At 52.0% G+C, this 20,243-nt stretch overlaps 1 protein-coding gene across 1 annotated transcript in view; it reads right to left on the bottom strand.

The window, feature by feature from the left end:
• Positions 1 to 9,219: 9,219 nt before the first annotated feature.
• Positions 9,220 to 20,243, bottom strand: part of LOC119100695 (U3 small nucleolar RNA-associated protein 15 homolog) — a 30,237-nt gene continuing 19,213 nt past the window's right edge. Inside the window, exon 8 of the mRNA XM_037223771.1 lies at positions 9,220 to 9,276. Within this exon, the coding sequence (XP_037079666.1) occupies positions 9,220 to 9,276 (57 nt within the window). The remainder of the gene's footprint in view (positions 9,277 to 20,243) is intronic.

Consider the following 20,243-nt stretch of genomic DNA (forward strand, 5'->3'; position numbering starts at 1 on the left):
CTAACATTGAACTTAAAATTGATTTTCTCAAAACCAAAATGTATTTTACTGCAAGTACTTATGCAGTCATTACATGTGCACGATATTACCTGCAGTGCGAAAGTTTATGTGCGACATTAGTGCTACACGACAAAATCAATGCTTTAAAAACTTTAACTCGTCATTACCTCTACTGCGATCTGCAGTCTGCAAAGCTTATCCGGCCGTTACTTATACATTGCATTGCTTCTACTGCAGAGACCTATACGCGACACCAGTGCCACACCAAAAACTTGTGGTCAAGTCTTTGGTTTAAAAGTTACGACTGGCATATGTTCTTGAAGTACTCTGTAATGCTTTAAGCTTTGTCCTGTAGTACTCGTGTCGTGTGTGGGCTTTGTAGCAGACGTACTCTCGCCTTTAAGTGATGACTGTATAAGTCTTTACTGCTTACGTAAAGACCAGCATAAGTTTTGACAGCATAAGTTTTATAAGTCGCATAGCGCTTACATCGTGCACGGGTTTTGAATCAGAAGTAATGTGACGTATGTGTAAAGACTGCACAATTTCTGTGCAAACGTTATGACGTGTGCAAGTTTTTTAGCCATAAATATTGTCGTGTGACACTGATGTCGTGTAGGAGTCTTTGCAGCATAAGTAATGCCGCGTATAGTTATGATCAGTGTAATTTTCTTGCAGTAGAAGTTGTGCCCCCATATGTAAAGTTTGTGCAAGTTTTTGCGGCAGAGGTAATGTCGCGTATAACTGATGTCGAGGCACTCCTGCCAGTTTGAGTTTTTGCCGTAGCACTAATGTCGTGGCACCCGCCGCAATCGGTCGCATTTAGAGCAAGCGCGTGTGGCGGAGCAGGGCGCAGACGGACTTTGATGATGATTGGACTTGCGGACGCGCTAACTGCACTGGCAGTATGGCGAAATGGTTTGACAATGGCTGTTCCCGCGACATGAGAACGACCCCACGACCTTCAAGTCAATCGGAAATCGATACTCGAGGTGATGCTTTAAACTAAGCTAGTGTAACTGCTGCACACTGCGGTTGCGCCATGCACAAATTATCATCAGCAGCAACAGCAGCGGCAGCCCTGCCATGCCACCGTACTGCGCTGGCTGCAGCACCGCCCCGCTCTTCCGTGGCCTGCGGCACGTGACTGTCACGTGACCGGCAGGGGCGGGCGGGTCTCACTCCCGGGCCAGCCTTCTCAAGGTCGCGCATCACCGGCCGGCGCCTCCGCAGGTGGGGCCAGGCGGCCAGCGCCGTCTTCCCGGGATCGTCTCGAACACCAGACCACAGCACCGCTGGCGAAACTGTCCTCAGCGCGATGCTGAGCTGGGCGTGCTGGCGGCACTTTCCAGAGAGGACATTTCCGGACTCTTCGCTGGCGTAGATCACCACAGGACCGACCAAACACTGACGCCAATCATCGCAGGATCAAACACTGACAACGGTCATCACGCGACCAAACATTGATATCGATCATCACATGGATAAGACAGTAGTAATAGTCTTATTCATCGGAGAAAAAGGAAGGGTGGAGATATAAATGCGCAAATATTTCGGCAACATGCCTTTATCGAGACGAATAGCAGAAGTTCACCTTACCACAGGGATCATCGTGACCGATATGCGAACGTGATGTGTGCCTTGATGTGTGATGTGTGCTAGCTTAAAATGGTTTATGTGTGTAAGTGATGCCTTATGCGTATTGCCAAATGCCTAATTGAAATCGTTTGCGCGTGTAATTGTTGCGTGATGCGTAATGCCTGTTTACATCAGCTCACCTGCAGTTTGAATGAAGGATGATGCGTGCTGCCTGTTAAGTTGAATTCGTTTGCATGCATACGTATTTTTGCGCATTGTAATTTTTGATTAGATATGCACTGTACCGTAGTACAGTAGATAGGCTTGCAATTGTTCCTTGTTTAATCCCCTGGCTGCTGGTGCCCTGTAAAAACTGTGGCTCGCTGTTAAAAAGAAAAGTGAAAAATCGATTATCATCAGTATGCAATTTTGAACTTACTTCTGCTATTTGTTACATAACGGCGTGTTTCCGAAATATCAACGCATCTACATCTCCATTCTCCTGGTTTTTCTCCCAGGAATAAGGCTATTGCTTCTGTCTTGTCTGGGTGAATAATGTTCCTCACAAATGCAATTACCAACTTACGTTATTGCGATCATCACAGGACCAAACATTGATGTCTAGATGAGGCAGTATTAATAGCCTTATTCCTCGCAGAATAAACAGGCGAATGGAGAGATCGATGTGATATTTTGCCTATTTGTCTTTATCAAAACAAATATCAATAGTAAACTATGCAGTATTTCATTACTGCATTAGTTCTGCACGGCACTACATAATCTTCAGTAGTAAATTATGCAGTTATGGGCATTTACTACTGATATCCGTTTCGATAAAGGCATGTAGCCAAACATCACATCCATCTCTTCATTCTCCTGTTTGTTCTACGAGGAATAAGGCTTTTAATACTGTCTTATCTATATGTATAATGTTCCTCGCAAAGGCCCTTGAAGTTACAGAACATTGACGCCGACCGCCACAGGAGCAAACATTGGCATCGATCAACACAGAACCAAATAATGTCACCGATCACCACAAAACCAAACGTTGACATCGATCATCATAGGCCTAAACATTGACAGCGATCACCTCTGGACAAAATACTGACACCAATCAGCACAGAACCAAACCTTGATATTGATCATCGCTGCACCAAACACTGACGCCGATCACTACAGGACACGGAACAGCACAATAAACTTTTTCAAGGGGGCAAGGAGATTTATGGGTCTCCCAAGTAGATCTGGGTACATCCTCTGGAAACATTGGTCTAAAGAGCCCTTCAGATTCGCCACATTTTGTCAAAAAACCCTTAGATACATAATTGAATATGACTTCCTATTGGCTTGGTCAGGAGTTCGCTCTTTCTAATTCAAACCTTTTCTAGGCGGGCGGGCTCTCCATACTTTTATAGGGTCTCCTATACATTTCAAGGAATTCCCTTTAGATCATTTGGGGTCTCCCGTCGACGAACATACCTTGACGTTATTTGTTAGCCATCTGCGTCCTCCTACGGGACACATATTGGACATCCCCTTGGTTGATGGAGCGTTTTGTTCCGCTTACCTGGGGCACCCTGTCGGCATGATGGGACCTTTTGGAATCTCAAGAGGAGCACAAATACATGCTTACCGCCATGAGAAATGGCAGGGCTGTCCCCTAGGGGTGCTGCACCTGTATGAGATCGAAACAGTCTGCCCATTGTCAGCTCAGCTTATCACTCGCGGTAAATAACTCTATAAAAGCCCCTAATCAGATTATGCAGATCGCGCCTTGAATTTAGATCGGCGTCTGCAGCTTGGCAGTCGGCTGAAAGAGCCGGCCCTCCCAGCGAGGTAGCACGAGGTCCCAGCGAGGCAGCACGTTGCTGTGGACGAGCTGTTTCATACGCGACGCTGACTGCGCTGGCCGTCATCCGCTGCCAGCGGACCGGCCCGCCTCAGGGGGCGAGAGGGGGACATCGCGCCATCGGTTCGGCGGCCCCGCTTAATGTGATCGCCCCCCCCCCCCGCGCCCAGCCCAGCCACACCCGGTTCCCTCCGATGGCCTCGCCTTCATCTCAGGCACAGCCAGAATACTTGTTTCTTTGCAGATATGAATGAGTTCGTCACGGCTCATTCCACACCACCCAGCTTCGAAAATGAAAATGAGCTTATCTGGCCCGCATTTCACGCGTTCGCCTTTACTCGCTACGCGAAGATGCAGGAGGGCGTGCACATTAAGTATCCCCAGGGGACGTTTCCCAGTCCCTTATCACATTTATGACATGACACACATGCACATGAATGAGTGTTAACAGAAATTCTAGGTAGACGCATTAAAATAAGAAGGGCGAGAGCATGCGGTGCTGTTTTACGTCACACAAGAAATTTCGCGCATCAGTGACGCGCTAAACTTGGTTTTCAGTGGAAAATACTAGTTGTATCCCATTGTGAAATTCCGCGTTCCCTCCTGTGTGATGTGTATAGCTGCACCTACATGAAGTTTTCGGCGCTGGTTCAGACATAATGTCTCATAAATTGAGAAATACACGCTTCAATTGGCAGTGTAAAATTGTCAGCGGACAGGCAGAGAAACCTTGCATGGCTCAAACCGCATTCATGCATATCAGCGACGTGCAGAAACCGAATTCTAACTGAAAAGACAGGTCTTCTAACTCTTTCGAATAAACTGAAGCAATCACATTATTTCGTTTCCTGTTTGTGACTGCTTCCGAAACAGGACGAACCGACGCGTTAAAAGTATGCCTGCCAATCAAACCGAAACCAGATAAAGGCATGTAAAGAACGCTACAGCCGGCCCAGTCGCTTTCAGCCAGAACTATTTTTTGTACCTGCCGTAAAAAGCATCAGTTGGCCGGCGGCCTTGCCCGTCGCTGGCCTGGGCTCCGTCTGCGGCTGTTGCCGTCAGCTGTGTGAAGTACGTGACGAACAGCCGTCAGTGGCCGTTGACCTGTCGGGCGACGTTGTCTGTTGGACTGCCGCTGTTAATCGGGCATCGGCACGACTGGCCTTGCCAGATTAGCGGAAATGGGGTCCGTGGCGTGGCCCGCGTGGGCCATCCCTGACGAATCTGGCTGGCGGCACCTCAGGGCTCGCGAGGACACGCACTGTTGCCTTGGTGTGTCCGCCCTCTTCCCACACGGTCTTGGAGGCACGGGAGACATGGTCTGGCCCGAGCTACGCTCGTGGTCGGGCTGTTGACGGCACCAGCCGTCGCCGCCAGTCTCCTGGCGGCACCAATCGCCGAAGCCGATCGGGGGTGGCGCCGCTAGGGGCCTGCGGCCCACGCCCAAACCAGTCAGGCGGGCGGCGGGCGGCGGGCGGCGGGCGGCGAAGACGGGCGGCGCGGGTGAGGGACCGCCACTGGCCGCGGGCGGGGGAAGGGCCACGCCTGACCCTGGCCCGCCCCGGCCGCGGCCGGCACGGCACGGGCGCCCCGCGCCGCCGCGTCCGGCCCGGCGGCGGCGCCCCGCGCTCCGTGCGAGGACGGGCGCTGCCCCGGTGCCCGTCCTCGTGCCGCGTCAGGCCAGGGAACGGCCGACGCCAGGTCATGGGAAAGACGCGCTGCCAGTCAAGGTCTGCCGTGGCGTCGGACCCCATGTACAAAGAGTGGCGCCGCCACGCCGCCGCCTTTGTAATGACACTGCTCGGCCCAACTGCGGCTGTACAGCCGCTGTAAAACGCTGTCACAAAAACGCTACCGGCCAGGAGTTCTGTAGCCGAACAAAGGAGGGGGAGCGCCTTCTCAGAACCCCCAGCTATCTGCCCTTCTCTGTCCCCGTCCCTTTGCCTCCATCTGTCCATCTGCGATGGCTACCGCTCACCGCCGCTCCCATGCTCCGCATGCTCATAACGGGCAGGCTGGCGCACATTGCAGGTCAAGGGTTTCATTACACCCACGAAAGTATTAGTTGGTAGCTTTTCATGGGAGACAGGGCTTGCCCCAACTCGACCTTGCTGATGGGTGATTGAAACCTAGCCTGCATGACATGAGGGGTATCTGCCTCGGATGCACGGACGTTTTGTAAGTGAGATCGCACTGGAATCCCAGTTTCACCGTCTATCGACGTGCACTCCGTGCAACACTCATGGCTGGAAACGGCACGCCAATGGTAATACAGCAAACGTTGTAAACCGTAGCACACCATAGTGTTCTTAGCGCCCGATTTTCTCATTGGGGAACAAAACCTTGTAGTGCATTGTAATGAAAAAGAAAAACAGACTAATGGCCGACAAGACAATGGATGGTGCAAGAATTGGAAGAAATTACGGCATTTTAAAACGAATTCAGCTCAGGTCCAGAGCCTGAATCCACAGCCTGGATCTACCACTGGTCCATGGTCCTTTGGTCTGCATCTGCATACCAGTGTCTGGATTCCAGACCATGGCAAAGCTCGCTTCCATCCCAAAAACTATGCGGCCCAATAATTAAAATTAACTTGTTTTCTTCAAGAAATATCGCCTGGTGATACGCTTGTCCGCAAACGTCAAACAAATTACGTTCACTTAATCGAATTAGAGTGCTACGACTATAGTTCCGTGAATGTCCAATCACCAGCCATCTCTGTCTACACGTGTGGACAGAGACGGCGACGAAGATTTATGGTTAAGGCAGCGTTATCTTCAGCGGTGCTGCCTGGATTACAATTGTGTACCCTGGCTGAGGTTAAATCAGGCATCCAAATTATAAATGGGACGATGGAGAGATTATCTCAGTAGTCCCAGAAAAAGTCGTGAACCTGCCAGGAGATGCCCTCCCCCCTCCCCTCCCCCTCCCCGTCCGAGCCAGTTCCGCTGAAGACAGCGTGCTCTGAAACTCCGGAAACAGGCCACGGAAAACGTGTGCGCTAACGCTTGGCTGTGAACCGTTTTGAACAGGCCGGGGCACCTTTTCAAATGACGCGCGACAGTTGGTGTGAAGCGCGCGGCACGCGCCCCGGGTTTACCTGTTTTCACACTTCCTCTGCATCCCGATGGAGGGGGAAGGGAGTGGAGTGAAAGGATGCATCCGCTCACTCTTCCTCGCCGCGATGACGTTGTTCAACTTCAACGGCAGACCGCACCTGTACTGGCACACGACGGAAGACGTGAAGACGCTTACCGGCTGTGCTGTACTGTATGTGATGGCTCGCCAAACGATTATCCGCGCTCACTGTGATATGAATGATGCCTTTTCTACCCTTGCATGTCTGCAGCTTCATCCCGGAGCACGCAAATCATAAAGCTGTCGAAGCTGATCACAACGATCGCTTCCGTCGTAAGATTTATATTACACAGAGCTGAAAGCAATGTCGACTTAGGTGCCTGAGGCTCGGTAGAACATATTTTATTTAATCACAGAAGTAATCATACACGTAATACAATTACGCATCCTGTCATTGTGTCAACTGTCATAGAGATAGTAAAATAATTACTACGTTGCCTACCACAATGCCGATTATGGCCTGTTAATCACAAGTTTCACATTCCCATCATTAACGAGAAGATTATATTTCCCGTGCGAAGGGAGAGCTCGTAATTGCCACGTTGGTGATGGTAATGCGTATATGTGATACATCCATCGGTGAACAGGCGCAGACACCACACGTTTGCAACTCACTCTCCACATAGTTATTGTCGCATGCGTCATACCTTTTGCACAACGGCGCCGGCTTTGCTTTTTACAGTGCTAGGACTAGTGCTCTGCAGATGACGTGTTTGAGAAAAATTATGGACGCGGAGTGACGCGGCTGGAAAAAGTGCTGAGATTCTGCCACCTTATGTTTTGGAACAGATTGGGATTTTGAAGCTTGAAATCCAACATTATTGTTTAACTTTGCATGCATATTTTGCTGGGCAAGCGCCGTTTTTTCCTGCTTGAGGCATTGTAGTCGAGGGCAACGGCTGTGGATGACTGCACGAGCCCATGCCGACCAAATGGACTGTACGTTTTTATTAGCGCTTCCACCCAGGGCGCCAGGGAGTGTTTCCTCGGTCCGTGCCTCCCGATGACGGGGCGCCCCCTCTCTGTCCCGGCAGGTTAGCGGGCTGCTGGCGGTGCTGCTGGTTGGCGGCTGCTCGGGCGCCACACTGGCCCGCTCCGCCGCCGCCTCCGCCGCCCCACTCGGGCCGCGCCGCGCTCGCGTGCTGCACCAGCTGATCGCTGACCGGCTGGGCGCCACCGAGCAGCCGCCGGAGCCGTCTTCCACCTGGGCGCCGTCCGACCACCACTACTATGTATACGAGTACGAGTACGAGTACGACGACTACGGACCCGACGTCTTCGATGGCGATCCACCAGAGGAGTTGGAAGGGGTTCCTCCGGCAGAGTTGAGAACTTCTGGCGGAGTTGTCGCGGCTCCGGCTGAGTCAAAACTGGCCGCTGGGACGCAGTCAGCCGCGGCAAAGTTGAGACCCTCTGCCGGGACGGCTTCAGTCCCAACAGAGCCAAGACTGGTCGCTGGGACGCAGTCAGCCGCGGGAAAGTTGAGATCCTTTGCCGGGTCGATGTCAGCCCCAACAGAGTCGAAGCCCTCTGCTGAAACTCAGTCGTCCGCGGCGGGGGCGACCGATGCTCTGGGAGACCTGAAGCATGGCGACGAGAACGGCAAGACACATCTAGCTTTATCTGTTCTGGTGTCCGAGGAAGCTAGCCTCAGAAATTCCCACACAAGCTCGTCTACAACAACCACAACAACCACACCAACTACAACGACAACCGCAACAACAACTACAACGATAACAACCACGTCCACCACACCTTCTCCAACGACCACTGCAACGATAATTACGACTACTACGACAGAAACGCCGCTAACAGCTCGCAGAGCGACCACAAAGAGGCAAGACTTTTCTAAGCTCTCTCCTCACAGGACCGATGCATTGTTAGAGAAGGCAAATGAAGTCTCCATGCGCAAATTGAAAGAGACTGAAATCGACTTTGAGCAGAAGGCGTCCGGCAGCGACAAGGTGGTCGCCTACCAGCTGCGCGTGGCAGCCCTGGACTCGCAGCCGCGAGACAATCCGCAGTTCTTCGTGCCGCCGATCGTGCGCCGGCCGTACCGGCGCCGCGTGGCCCTCACCGCCACCGGCAGGGGGCGCAACGCGCCCAGCCTGGGCGACCGGCTGGCCGACCAGGTGCGCCGGGAGCTGGCGCTCCTGCAGCGCCAGGAGAGGCGCCACGCTCGGACTGGAGGCGCCGCGGCCGGCTGCGGAGCCCGCCTACCGTCACCCGTTCATCCCGACGCCGCCGACGACCACCGCCGAGCCGTACCGGCACCCGTTCGTGCCGACTCCGCCGAGCACCACCAGTCAGCCGTACCGACACCCGTTCATCCCCACTCCGCCGACAACCACCGCCGAGCCGTACCGGCACCCGTTCGTGCCGGTGGCGCCGGGGGCACGCGCCGGCCGGCGGCGGCGACGGCGCCGGCAGCGCCGCAGGCGCGCCGCGTGGCCGACGGCAGGCCGCCGCTGCCCACCATCGTGCACCAGGAGACGCTGGAGGCCGGCTTCATAGTGGGCGAGTACGGCGAGGTGCGCGGCGGCGGCCAGGTGCGCGGCGTCAAGTACGCCGCCGACAGTAACGTCGACCGCCGCCTGCTGGAGGCGGCGCTGGAGCAGTTCCTGCGGCTCTGAACGCCGCCGGCGACGCCCGGGTCAGGTCGGACCGCCGCCCACGGCATCCGACCGTGGCGAAGTGGTGGGCAGTGACGCCTGTGAGTGGGGGCGTGGCGGCGGTCGATGGTCCGTGACGACTTCAGTATGATGGGCTCGGGATGGTGTGAGGTTCCAGTGCCAGCTCAGTGCCATCTGTGGCGTGCTAGAAAGCCAATGCGCCGCAGCGCTGGTGGGTGCGCACCTACAGCGCAGTTTCCTGTCGTTTGGCAGATGGTTGAAATGCGATTTTGCTGCCGGCACCCACAGCGATGCGGCTCCTTTACGAAAGACGTTTGAAATATGAATTCCCTTGAACATCCAGCGAAAGAAGGACAAGTGGATCTAGTATCGATGCGTTTTAGATCAGCTAGGTCTGAGCACTAATTGCACCCGTGTCAGATAGACGTAGGCACGACTCTACGCATAGTAGACGGATGTCGAAGGGAGAGAACCACTGATGTCATTATTCAGCGCATTGGTCACAGTGGACAAAATTTGAGACCCTGTGCAGGCATCCGACCATCTGGGGTGAACTTCTTGGCTCGGTCCCGGACCTGGAACGACAGATTCGGAGAGCTGATGGTACATATCTTGTTAAGCATTCTTCAGCTTGTATAGCCTCTAACAGCTTTCGCGCAGAGGCCGGAGTCCTGATGACAACGTCGACTTTTTTAGCTACATTGTCGATATCTTTAAGGGTCTGTGTTCCATAGAAAAGTCTGGCAAGCTTATAGCAATAGGTGCTTCAAGTCACGCTCAACTACGACACAAACGCCGCATGCTTCCTCTCTGCGCCTGTTATATGTCCTCTCCCGTCTCCGCTGTTGCTAAGACGCGTTCACGCACGGTAGTTGCCAGTATCGCCGTGATATACGCCAGTTACCGCTCCGATCCCGTGGTCGTGTGAATGCCTGCCAGCATATCGGTGTAGTCACCCAATATATCATCCACATCGTAATACATGATCAACTAAAGCAGAGACATTTCTGCGCATTTCCGTGAGAGAGGGGGTGGGGGACGGTGTGTGCCACATGTCTCTGATGTGGTCGGCGAACTGAATGGCGGGAGGCCAAATTCACTTATCGGCGAATGGCTTGCGATCGGCTTTGGGAGACGAGGCGGGCACTGATTTCGGTTTGGCAGCTGGGCTGAACGCATGAAAGCGAAAGTCCATTAATCTGATCCGCGCCCCGTGAGTCAGCAGCCCCATTAGCCATCATACAATAGGGTTTCCCATATGGACTCCAGTCAGTCGGCAAATATTCACACCTGAAACTGACCCTTCGCTTCCTGCCTCTGCTCTCTGAATAGCTTAAAGGAAGCTGACCAACGACCAGTAACGAGCACCTTTCAAGCTTTGAGTGTGGTGAGGCAACTCCGCACGGGGGTAAATCGCGTGATGACCAGGATTGGTGGCGTACAAGAAAAACGCCGGCCCAGCCCCATGAAGCCCCGAGACGAGGCGCCCGCACAGAGCGTCCTGCATGTAATCGGTACTGATCAGAACGTGTGCGATGGCCCACCCATCCCTCCGGGCATCGGCTTGCACCGGCTGATGCGGAAACTCCGCTTTCTGTTCGCCGAGCAGATTAGGAGCTGCACCGGTCAATAAATTTCCCCTGCAAAAGCCAGTGGAGGCCACCAGAAGCTCACTTGAAGCAGCCATATTGGCCGATTGCTCTAGTGTGTGGTAGTCCACCATTAAGCTTACAATACCAGTTTCTGTTGGCTGGAGGTTCAGAGCAGCACACATTAACGCAGCATCAGATGGAGATAAATGTCAGAAAAATGTCAGGACGATCCCATTTTTATGCGGAAATCCCCCTCTCCGACAGTAGACATCTCCTTAAAAGCATGTTCGCTCAGCCGGCGCTGTAAGGAGACCAGGGATTTATTTATATATGTCCTGTCAATAGCTGGCCCGGCGGATTGAATCGGACTTTTATATTTCGTTGTCACTGTAACTTTACGACGCACTCAGCTGCTGATGCTATCATGCCACCCGCCTCTCAGCCTGGCAGGAGGAGCGAGCACTGTGGAGAATCGAGCCCCGTGCCTCTAGTTTCCCAGACGCGCTGCCCAACCACTGCACTATCGTCACCCCTTTTAAGGCCTCATGAGTTCAGAGCGAGCAACTGTCCATTAGTGCCTGCTGGATGGCAGGGCACAAGACTCGGAAGGCTACTGCTGCAACCGAACGCACCGCCTCGAGCGATTCGGACCACCACCCAGAGCGCTCCCGCCTCCCCTCCATCCATCAACAGGAACCGGGGCTAATCGTGCGCTCCGGCTAAAGCAGCAGGAGCGAGGCGACGAGAGACGCGAAATGACGTGACACTGTGATCCGCTCCCCAATGTCACGCGCCACGATCTGGAGGCGAGTCACGCATCAAGAGAGAACCATCGCCACCGCAGTCCGCACCGCCAACTGGGTCAGTGGCGCCGGCCAGTGCCGACTGCGGCGGCCGTCGAGCCTCGTTCCGCCGCTCGACGGGGCCGGCCCGCGCGCCGCCGGGCCGAGCAAGGCCGCTGGCCGCCTGCCCGGCAGACGAAGGACGGGAGCCGTCGGCGGCGGCGGCGGCGAAAGCGCGGGGCGGGGCAGGGGCAGAGGAGCCGTCACTATTACCGATGCGTGACACACGCAGTTCGCGTTTGGCCCTGACTTCCGGACCTGTTGCGGTATTGAGCAATATACGGGTGCCTGCCACTGTCTAGTCACAGCAGAAGGGGGCTTATTAGCATTAAAGCTGGCTTTTGCTGGACATATGGGGTCCAGAATCAGATATTCTTTAGCGAACCAACGCTCAAGCTCCAAAAACCGTCTTTTTGGCGCAACGAGGACTTTGTTGCTTCTTTGGTTGGGCAGGTGACTTTCCTAACGCTTAGGATTTCCTAACGCGAGATACGACTATTTTAAATGGCTGTCCATCGTCTCGCGCCGACACGAACATTCGATTGCGCCCGGAGTCGGCATCAGGAATGGACGCCGGAATCCGGATGCGCAGACAGTCATGAATGCCTGGAATGGGCGGGTCACATGGTTAGCTTGGCGCATTAATGGTTGCGGCACACTAGCTCCTCAACCACAACAAATTATATGACGACAAACGATTATTGTCAGGACTGTCTCCCATCTCTGGATGCCAACCAAATGACTCCAACCACGCCGACATCAAAATTTGATTGGGCGATCAGCAGACGACCCGTGACTGGGTACACATGATGCTTAACGAGGGCAAAGGACCTATGGCTTTCTTCGGACAATCATTTCGGCAGGCAGTGGACAGCTGCTGCAAAATGACAATCGCTGTCCTTCAGCTGTTTGAGGCTGACTCCTCGACTAGAGGAGTATCGGCGCAGACCGATGTGAACTTGGGGCAAATGTCAGAAAGAAGCCCCGGGCGGACCGAGTGGACCTGCATTGCAGTTGATCGTTCTCATAGACCGCCGAGTCATTGGATGCATTTTGTCGACGTGGAAAATACTGGGCCGCGCAGGACTACGACGACAACGTAACGTCCCGTGATCAAGATGGCACAGAAACGGCCAATGGCCGGGCTGCGAACCGCCGTGGACAGTCGATAATTGGCTAAAATATCGCGTATGTGCTGCACTGTACAACCAGGAAATTCTTTTCTTCGCAAAATTGCAACACTTTCGGTCCTTTTGAACATAACTAAAGGAGCATCGCCATCTTCATCGCACGCGTATTCATGCTACTTTTTGCTTCCGATATCCCTTAGTCATGAAAACGTTCGTCAAAAGAACTCAGGGTCGAAGCTCCGTGTGGCGTAATTAGGCCCAGGTGCTGTGTCTGCCTGAAGGCAAGCGAAAATCCCGTTCAGAGCTAAAGCCGAGATTGCATCTCGGCTGGCACAACACTCATGATCATTACTCACACATTTCATGCCCGAGTAGTCTGTGCTCGGGCATGAAGCGGTGTGCGGGGCGCAGCGGGAGGGCAGTCATACTTGTCATGCATACTTGTCTGCATGACAGTTGAGATTGGCAATTGGTCAAACACGGCCTTCCGCTCTCCCCTAGCACAGGACAACATTGATAACGTACACGCATCGACTGCTCTCACCAAGATAATAGCCGCTACCAAGCGTTGTCTGGGTGGGTCGTGATATGATGATTTGGTTCGGGAGTGGATTCCGGGACCAGTTTCCCAGACATCTGTGCCCTTACATGGCTTTGGGCGCGGCAAACCACTTACCCACGACCGCGATTACCTGGGTAGGAGAAGGATCACGCTGATGTCACGTCAAATCCATCAGAGCCGCGCGCACAACCGCACCAGCATAGACATGGCATTACATTTCAGAGATCTATCAATTACGGTTACGCATTTTTTGTTCATCCTCCGTTCCCCTCTCCCTGTTTACGCAGCGTTTCTGCATAGCGTCCCATCTGGCAACACTCACAAGGCTGCTGAGACGGATGGGCAAAAAAACGGACTTGTCCCTGAAAGAAAAACCAACAGTATCCGGTCTCAAGGTTTTGAAAGATTTGAAAGAGTTAAGATGAAATACTTAAGCATGATTCGAAACACCTGCACGTGATGCTACGCTGTTTAAACCCGCCGCCTCCCCTTGTTGCGCTTTGGTCACGCTCCATTACCTTAGGGGTCGTAGAGTCATTGAGAGAGACATACTGTCGACTATGTTTGGGCAAAACGAAACTTTATGACATGTCATTACGAAAACAACCAAAATAGAATCCGGAATTGCACGAGCAACGTAGGGTAGTTCAATCCCCATCCTTCAACTTATGCCATACGCAGGAGTCTTGAGATGAACAAAATCGATATCAGTGCGGGATGATAGTGAAAATGGCCAAAACCTACCGGCCAATTTTCAAAAATTTGAGCTATGTTCGACCAATATTCATAAGTCTTATAAATGCCTCGCAAGTCTATCGCAATAGCAACCGTGACAGGTACCTCCATGTCAATGTAATTAATCCTAAGTTATTTTCCCTGACAGCAGCAAGTCATGCATCGATGCGCGTTTGAAAATTACATACACAGCTGAAAACGCGGATCGACTACACACGCTTGAATGACCATGGTTGTTGCCAATTTTCTTTCATGAAAGGCCAAGGGTCCATGCTCCTTTTCATATGCATAGACTGACTGAAATGTTTCTCTCAATGCACTTGTTTATCCCCAGTGGTTCCAGACAGATAAGCTGCTGGGAAAGGATAGGTCATGAAATATCATGGTGGTCGCATTCTTTCGGACTCCGTCAAAGGCACGAGAATAGGGAGCCTGTGGCCGTAGCTGGCAGAGCCACTGACCGGGGAGGAGGGAGCGCCAATTGTTTATGGAGGACGAGTCGTGAAATCATCAAAAAACCTAAATAAAGAGGAGTGAAAAACTCTGCCTGTAATCACTGGCATTCCCCAAAACGGCCTTCGTTATACGCAAATTCCTCGTGTGCCTTTCGCTGCGCCACCGCAAGGTGTGGAGCCGCGGGAACCAGGAATGCGGGCAGGGGCTGAGCCCTACAACTGTCTGAAAAGTTAGCATTAACCCTGTGGGCGTCGACCTAAAAACAGCTACTCCAAATAGCTATCATCTCTTCCCCTTTCCAACGTAGAAGGACGTCCGTCCCCCCATTCTAGCGATATTTTATCGCAGTGTCATAGCTTCTTCTCAGTACAGTGCACTATCATCTGGGCCAGAGACCATACTATGCATAGGTGAATTATCGTGTGCATGTGCACTGTACAGTGGCAAACGTTCGCAGGAAAGATATCTTGTGTTTTAACCCCGGAGGTGCACTATGGCTTGGACGCCCGATTCCAAATGGCTTTGTTTGTTTGTTGGTTTGTTGAGGGAAATCTGTTCATGTAATACAGTGGTGACCAAAGCATCCCAACGAAAACGCTCCTTGAGGATCAAAGAGTTCAGTTATCTTGCCAGGTCTGCACCACCGGCGTATATGGTGTGGCTCTAAGTGCAGCCAAACGTTCTCTGATGTGCGCTCAGACTGGTAAAAGCGACTGCGGCATTTACCCGGGTTCAATCGAGCTAGGCGAAGGCGATGTACGTCACACACTGCTGCTGCATTGATCCCCCTCTGCGTCACTATTACGCAAAGCAAGCTTCATCCCCTGCCGCGTAGCTGTGGATCCACATCCGATCAGGGGCATGAGGGGACGCTCAAGTTTGACTTCAGGGATGGGTTACCGCGCGTTGTGCCCCCCATTGGGGAAAAAGGACGGGAGGAGGGGGTGTATTTGTTCCCCTGAGAAATGGCAGGTAGTGGTTCCGCCGTAGGTGAGCATTACGTAGGATTGGTATATGCAGCCACTGCGTGACCAGGAAAAAATTGTAAGAGCTCGAAAGAGAAAATAAACTAGTTAGGGGATGTCTCTTCAGGTTATATGAACCACATGCCACCACGTCATAGACTTCAAATAAGGTAAACAAACGCTTGCACGCTTGCTTCGCTGAGTACAACGTGAATAATTTACAGCTCTTAATTATATATTATTTGCAGTGTAAATCACGCTTCTAGGTGTCCTGGTTGCCGAAATGTGGAGCGAAACGTGACAATAACTGAAACGCCATTCACTTAGGGCAGCGAAGCAAGCACGCAAGCGCTTGTTTCGCTGCGCTAAGTGAAAAATTAAGAACTTTTCGTTGTATATCTTTTGCAGTTGGAATCGCAGTTCTAGGTGGTCTGGTTGCCCAGATATCGTGCAAAGTGTGAAAGACTCGGACGCAGGCCGCGCGCGGTACTGGCGGTCTCCGGCGGCCGCCAGCAGTAGAGAGCGTATTTCGCCGCGCTCTCTGCAGCACAACCTATTCCATGGGATGGGCGAATGGTCGTGGGGTGTGGCCGGTGATTTTTGCCCCTTCCACCAACTGTCAGCCTTTTGGATGATGGCAGCGCGCGCTGCCGTTGTATTAAACAGCATTGCATTGTATCGAAGAGTGAAAATCGGCCGGTAACGGCCAAATCTATCTTGCTGGCTCGTGCACGCGTTACACGCAGCACGTGCAACATGACAATTCATGCAACGTCTTTGTCTGTTCGATTTGTTATTCATGCATGCCACTCCTCAGTGCCTCCGCGCTCTGGGTGCCGAGATGTGGCACAAAGCGTGTAAACCCGTGGAATAGATCAAAAGCCATCTTCCTGGCTCGTGTGTGCCCGACACGTGTAACGTGCCACCCCGCGCTTGCGACACTTGTGACACCATGGGATTTCCCGTTCAATGGCCTATCGCAGCATGCCAGTCTCGTGCTACTACGTGCCATAAGAACGGAAATCCCGTGTAAAGCGTAGAAATGGACGAAATCGGCAAAAAGCTTCACAGCTAATGCGCACGTGTCACATGACTCTTACAGCATGGCATTGTACACGTTTCAGTGATTGCCCGTTAGATCACCTATCGAAGCATGCCAGTCTCTGTGTACTTCATTCCTGGTTTCTGAGATATCACTAAAACGTGCAAGCCCCTCAAAACAGCAGAATCGCGTAAATCTATAGCAAACACATGGGCGCCATGACATGTGACACGTGTCACCAACCATTATCATCTCGCTCCTCCCATTCATCATTGAGACGCACCAAGCCCAGGTGTGTTAGTGCCATAGGTGCCGAAATGTGGCACAAAGGGTACAAATCCGTGGAAGAGAGCAAAATCCATCTGTGATCCCGTGCAGTGTAATACATATGACCGTACCATTTCGATTATTAAAACTTGGCATCTTGCAAGTTGTCCTGCAATTTACAGCGCAACGGTGCGTTGCACAAACTCGCGATGCGATTGAACGTGTACCCGCGTCAATTGCAAATGTTGGGAAACAAAATCCGGGCCTGTACGCCCACGGCGACCGCTATGCACAGCGCGCCGCCGACCGCTACGCCTGACCCGAGATCGCTCCCGCTACGCCTGATTCCTCGCCACCGCTACGCCTGACCCGAGATCACTCCGTCTACGCCTGACTCCTCGCCACCACTACGCCTGACCCGAGATCACTCCGTCTACGCCTAAGTCCTCGCCACCACTACGCCTGAACCGAGATCGCCCGCCGGCCCACTGCCGGAAGGCGGCGGGCCGGCGGGCACATTCTGGCCCACTGAAGGCGCGCCAGCATGCTCGTTCTTTACATGAAGTGATGCATATGATAAGATGATTATAGATATATAATGATAATTATATTTTTTTCATATGAAAGCAGGCGATGTGAGCAAAGTCGAAAGCCGCCGCGCCAACGCCCATTTTAACCCTTAACACCTAAGGCGTACGCCGGGAGCCGGGGCGGTGACTTGCCGCCGTCGCGTCGAAAAAGCCGTCATGCAACCTCCTAGTGTAGGCTCATTTGCACGGGCGTAGGAACAGGGGGGCCAGGGGGGCATGGCCCCCCACTTTTCAAGGTGGGGGCCAGCAATGTTAACCGGCCCCCCACTTTCAGATTGAGGTTGAGTTTGGCTTCATTTTGCACTACACTAAACATGCATGTCGAGTTACCCAGTTCACCAACAATATCCTTAAGATGCGTCATCTTTTTTGTTTGCTCATTGACCATCGCTTAATGTTACAGCCGCAAGGCCGACGCAGCACGGCCTTGAGACTGTAACGCCGGGCGTCGAGGCTGTCATTGCTATGACTTGCGAGCGCGCATGTTCAGGACAATATTACATAGTTTTCTTATCAGTAATCAGCTCTGACGGCATCATCAGCGTCTTAAGACGAACATGGGTTTGCTATGTTAATACAAATTAGGTACCCCATTTCATCTACAATCTAGTCAGGGAGAACTCAATATTCTCTGAAGAACACAGAAAAACACGGAAGTGGTGTCTATGTGACAATTATCGGACTACCTGTGATGATCAGGGTGGTTGTTACGCCATAGGATGAGGATTTCTGTGCTGATCCAGAACTAACTGCACGGGCCAGAGGGCCTCCCGTGTCAGGGAGGGGAACAATGTGATATGATATATCCTTCTAATGGCCTCCGGATTGACCAGCAGACCCCACACCGTGCCGCCAGAATGATAGCCAGAAGACGCTTTGCGATGGGACGGAATGGCCCTTCAGCCCTTGACCGGAAACGGTGATGTACCCATGGTGTTCTAATCAAGAGGCCCCTTGCCCGGATGAAAATAAGGGGTCTTATTATTGTTGAGTAAGTGGGTGTCTCATTATTGTTGAATAGGGTGGGTCAAAATGAGCTTGAAGAAGCGAGCAAGGTCATGCCATGTTTGTCTGAGAACGTTCATTTTTCAGAATGTATTATTGCAACAACTTACATCAAAAAGCCTGAGCATGTCCGCCCGCAACCTGGAGAGCAAGGCCTGTGCAAGCAAGGCCTGATGGCCTGTGTTGCAACTTCCGTAAAACCGATAAGTTTCGGCCACTGCAAGTGCCAAAAGACGGCGGGCGCCGTATTAATCTGTGTTCTGGATAGATAAATGGCTGCAAAAACACGAACAATGGAGATCTTACCTTTAATCTTCCAGTTCACTCCATAGATTTCAGCCCAACTTCGCGGTGCTTTAGGGGCCAATTTGTTCTTTTCATCAGTTTATAATTGCACAGTAAAATATGCTCTCAGACTGCCTTCTAAATGTAAAATCTGATGTCATAAAGCGTTCAAGAATGCTTTTTCAGAAGCGTCGTCATTTTCGTCCACCCGTTGGCCACAGTTCAATATTAGCTGCTAGGCCGACGTTGCGCGGCCTTCGGAGACTGCAACGCCTGTGATCGAGGCTTGTGTTTCTAATATTTTGGAGAACGCATGCTCAAGCTCACGTCACATAACTTGTATTACTAGCCGATTTAGGTGTTTAAAGGTAATAATTTCAGAGGCGTCAGCACTTTTGTCCAGCGTTGGGCCAAGGCTAAATATTTTAGCTACTGGACTAACGCGCCGTGGACTTTGGAGACTGCAACGCCTGGTGACAAGGTTTTTGCTGCTAAGATTTGCGAGTGTGCATGATAAAAAGTACGTTACATAAATTGTATCACTAATCGATTCTGACTGAGTGGCAAACATTTTCAGACAAACATGGCTTGGCCATGTCAATACACATTGTTGGCCACTCGATCTGCAATCAAATTTTCATCCTCAAATTTGGACCAAACATAGCGATCTACAAGCTACCTGCGCGATGTCCTCAATGACTTAAGAACTCAGATATTTTTGGACAGAGCATCTGAGTTCTATCGGTTTAGAAAGAGTCTTCTAGCTATTGCAAATTAAGAGCGCCGTTGATGTATTCCATGCAGTCACTCAACGCCTGATTACTGCAGCTTATTGACCTCAAAATACAAACAGAAGTGAGCTCACGGCTGCTCCTGGTTTCTGTTCTGGTTACAAGGCAAAAATAACAATCATACGAATAAAACTGTGTCACTTTTTAACAAGTAAGCTATATCCTTTTTTGTGGGGGGGGGGGGGGGGGAGATCACCATAAGATGGGCTTTCGTCAACCTTGCGTTTCCCCTTGGCAAGGCTCTGGCTACGCCTCTGCCTACACACAAAAGCAAATCAAGTCGTATATGTTGCATGATGAACAGTGAAGTGTCTGTTGGGCCAATTCATGCCCAAGGCAGACAGCTTTCCGGAGGCTGTTTTTCTGCGATGCTGTGGCATAAGGGAAGATAATTCGAAAAAGATACTGCTGCAGGTGTCCAACACATTTTTCATACGCCATGTAGTAGTAACGCTGATCCAAAAGTATGCAACAAAGCAGCCATACGATCAGTTCGCAGTCAGTCGTGCGGGAGACATCCAGGCTAGGGCACTGACCATCGACGACGGACAGGAGCAGGGCTCAGATAAGAAGCATATGACAGATGGGCCTTATTATGTGGTTTGATTTTTAAAAGAGAACCTCCAGTTTTATGGCTTATGTCACGTGGCTTCTAGCAGTTCCAAGCTCCCGAATTTGTTTCCGCCTAAAATGCTGTGACAAGTCTTATCTCTTGAAAAACAGCCAGCGAAATGAAGGCGCATGACAAATCTGTTGCACTGTGAGCCATCAATCTACTTTCAA

Source organism: Pollicipes pollicipes, unplaced genomic scaffold (genome assembly GCF_011947565.3).
Source record: "Pollicipes pollicipes isolate AB1234 unplaced genomic scaffold, Ppol_2.1 Scaffold_4881;HRSCAF=5763_pilon_pilon_pilon, whole genome shotgun sequence".
NCBI classification, from domain to species: Eukaryota; Metazoa; Arthropoda; class Thecostraca; order Pollicipedomorpha; family Pollicipedidae; genus Pollicipes; species Pollicipes pollicipes.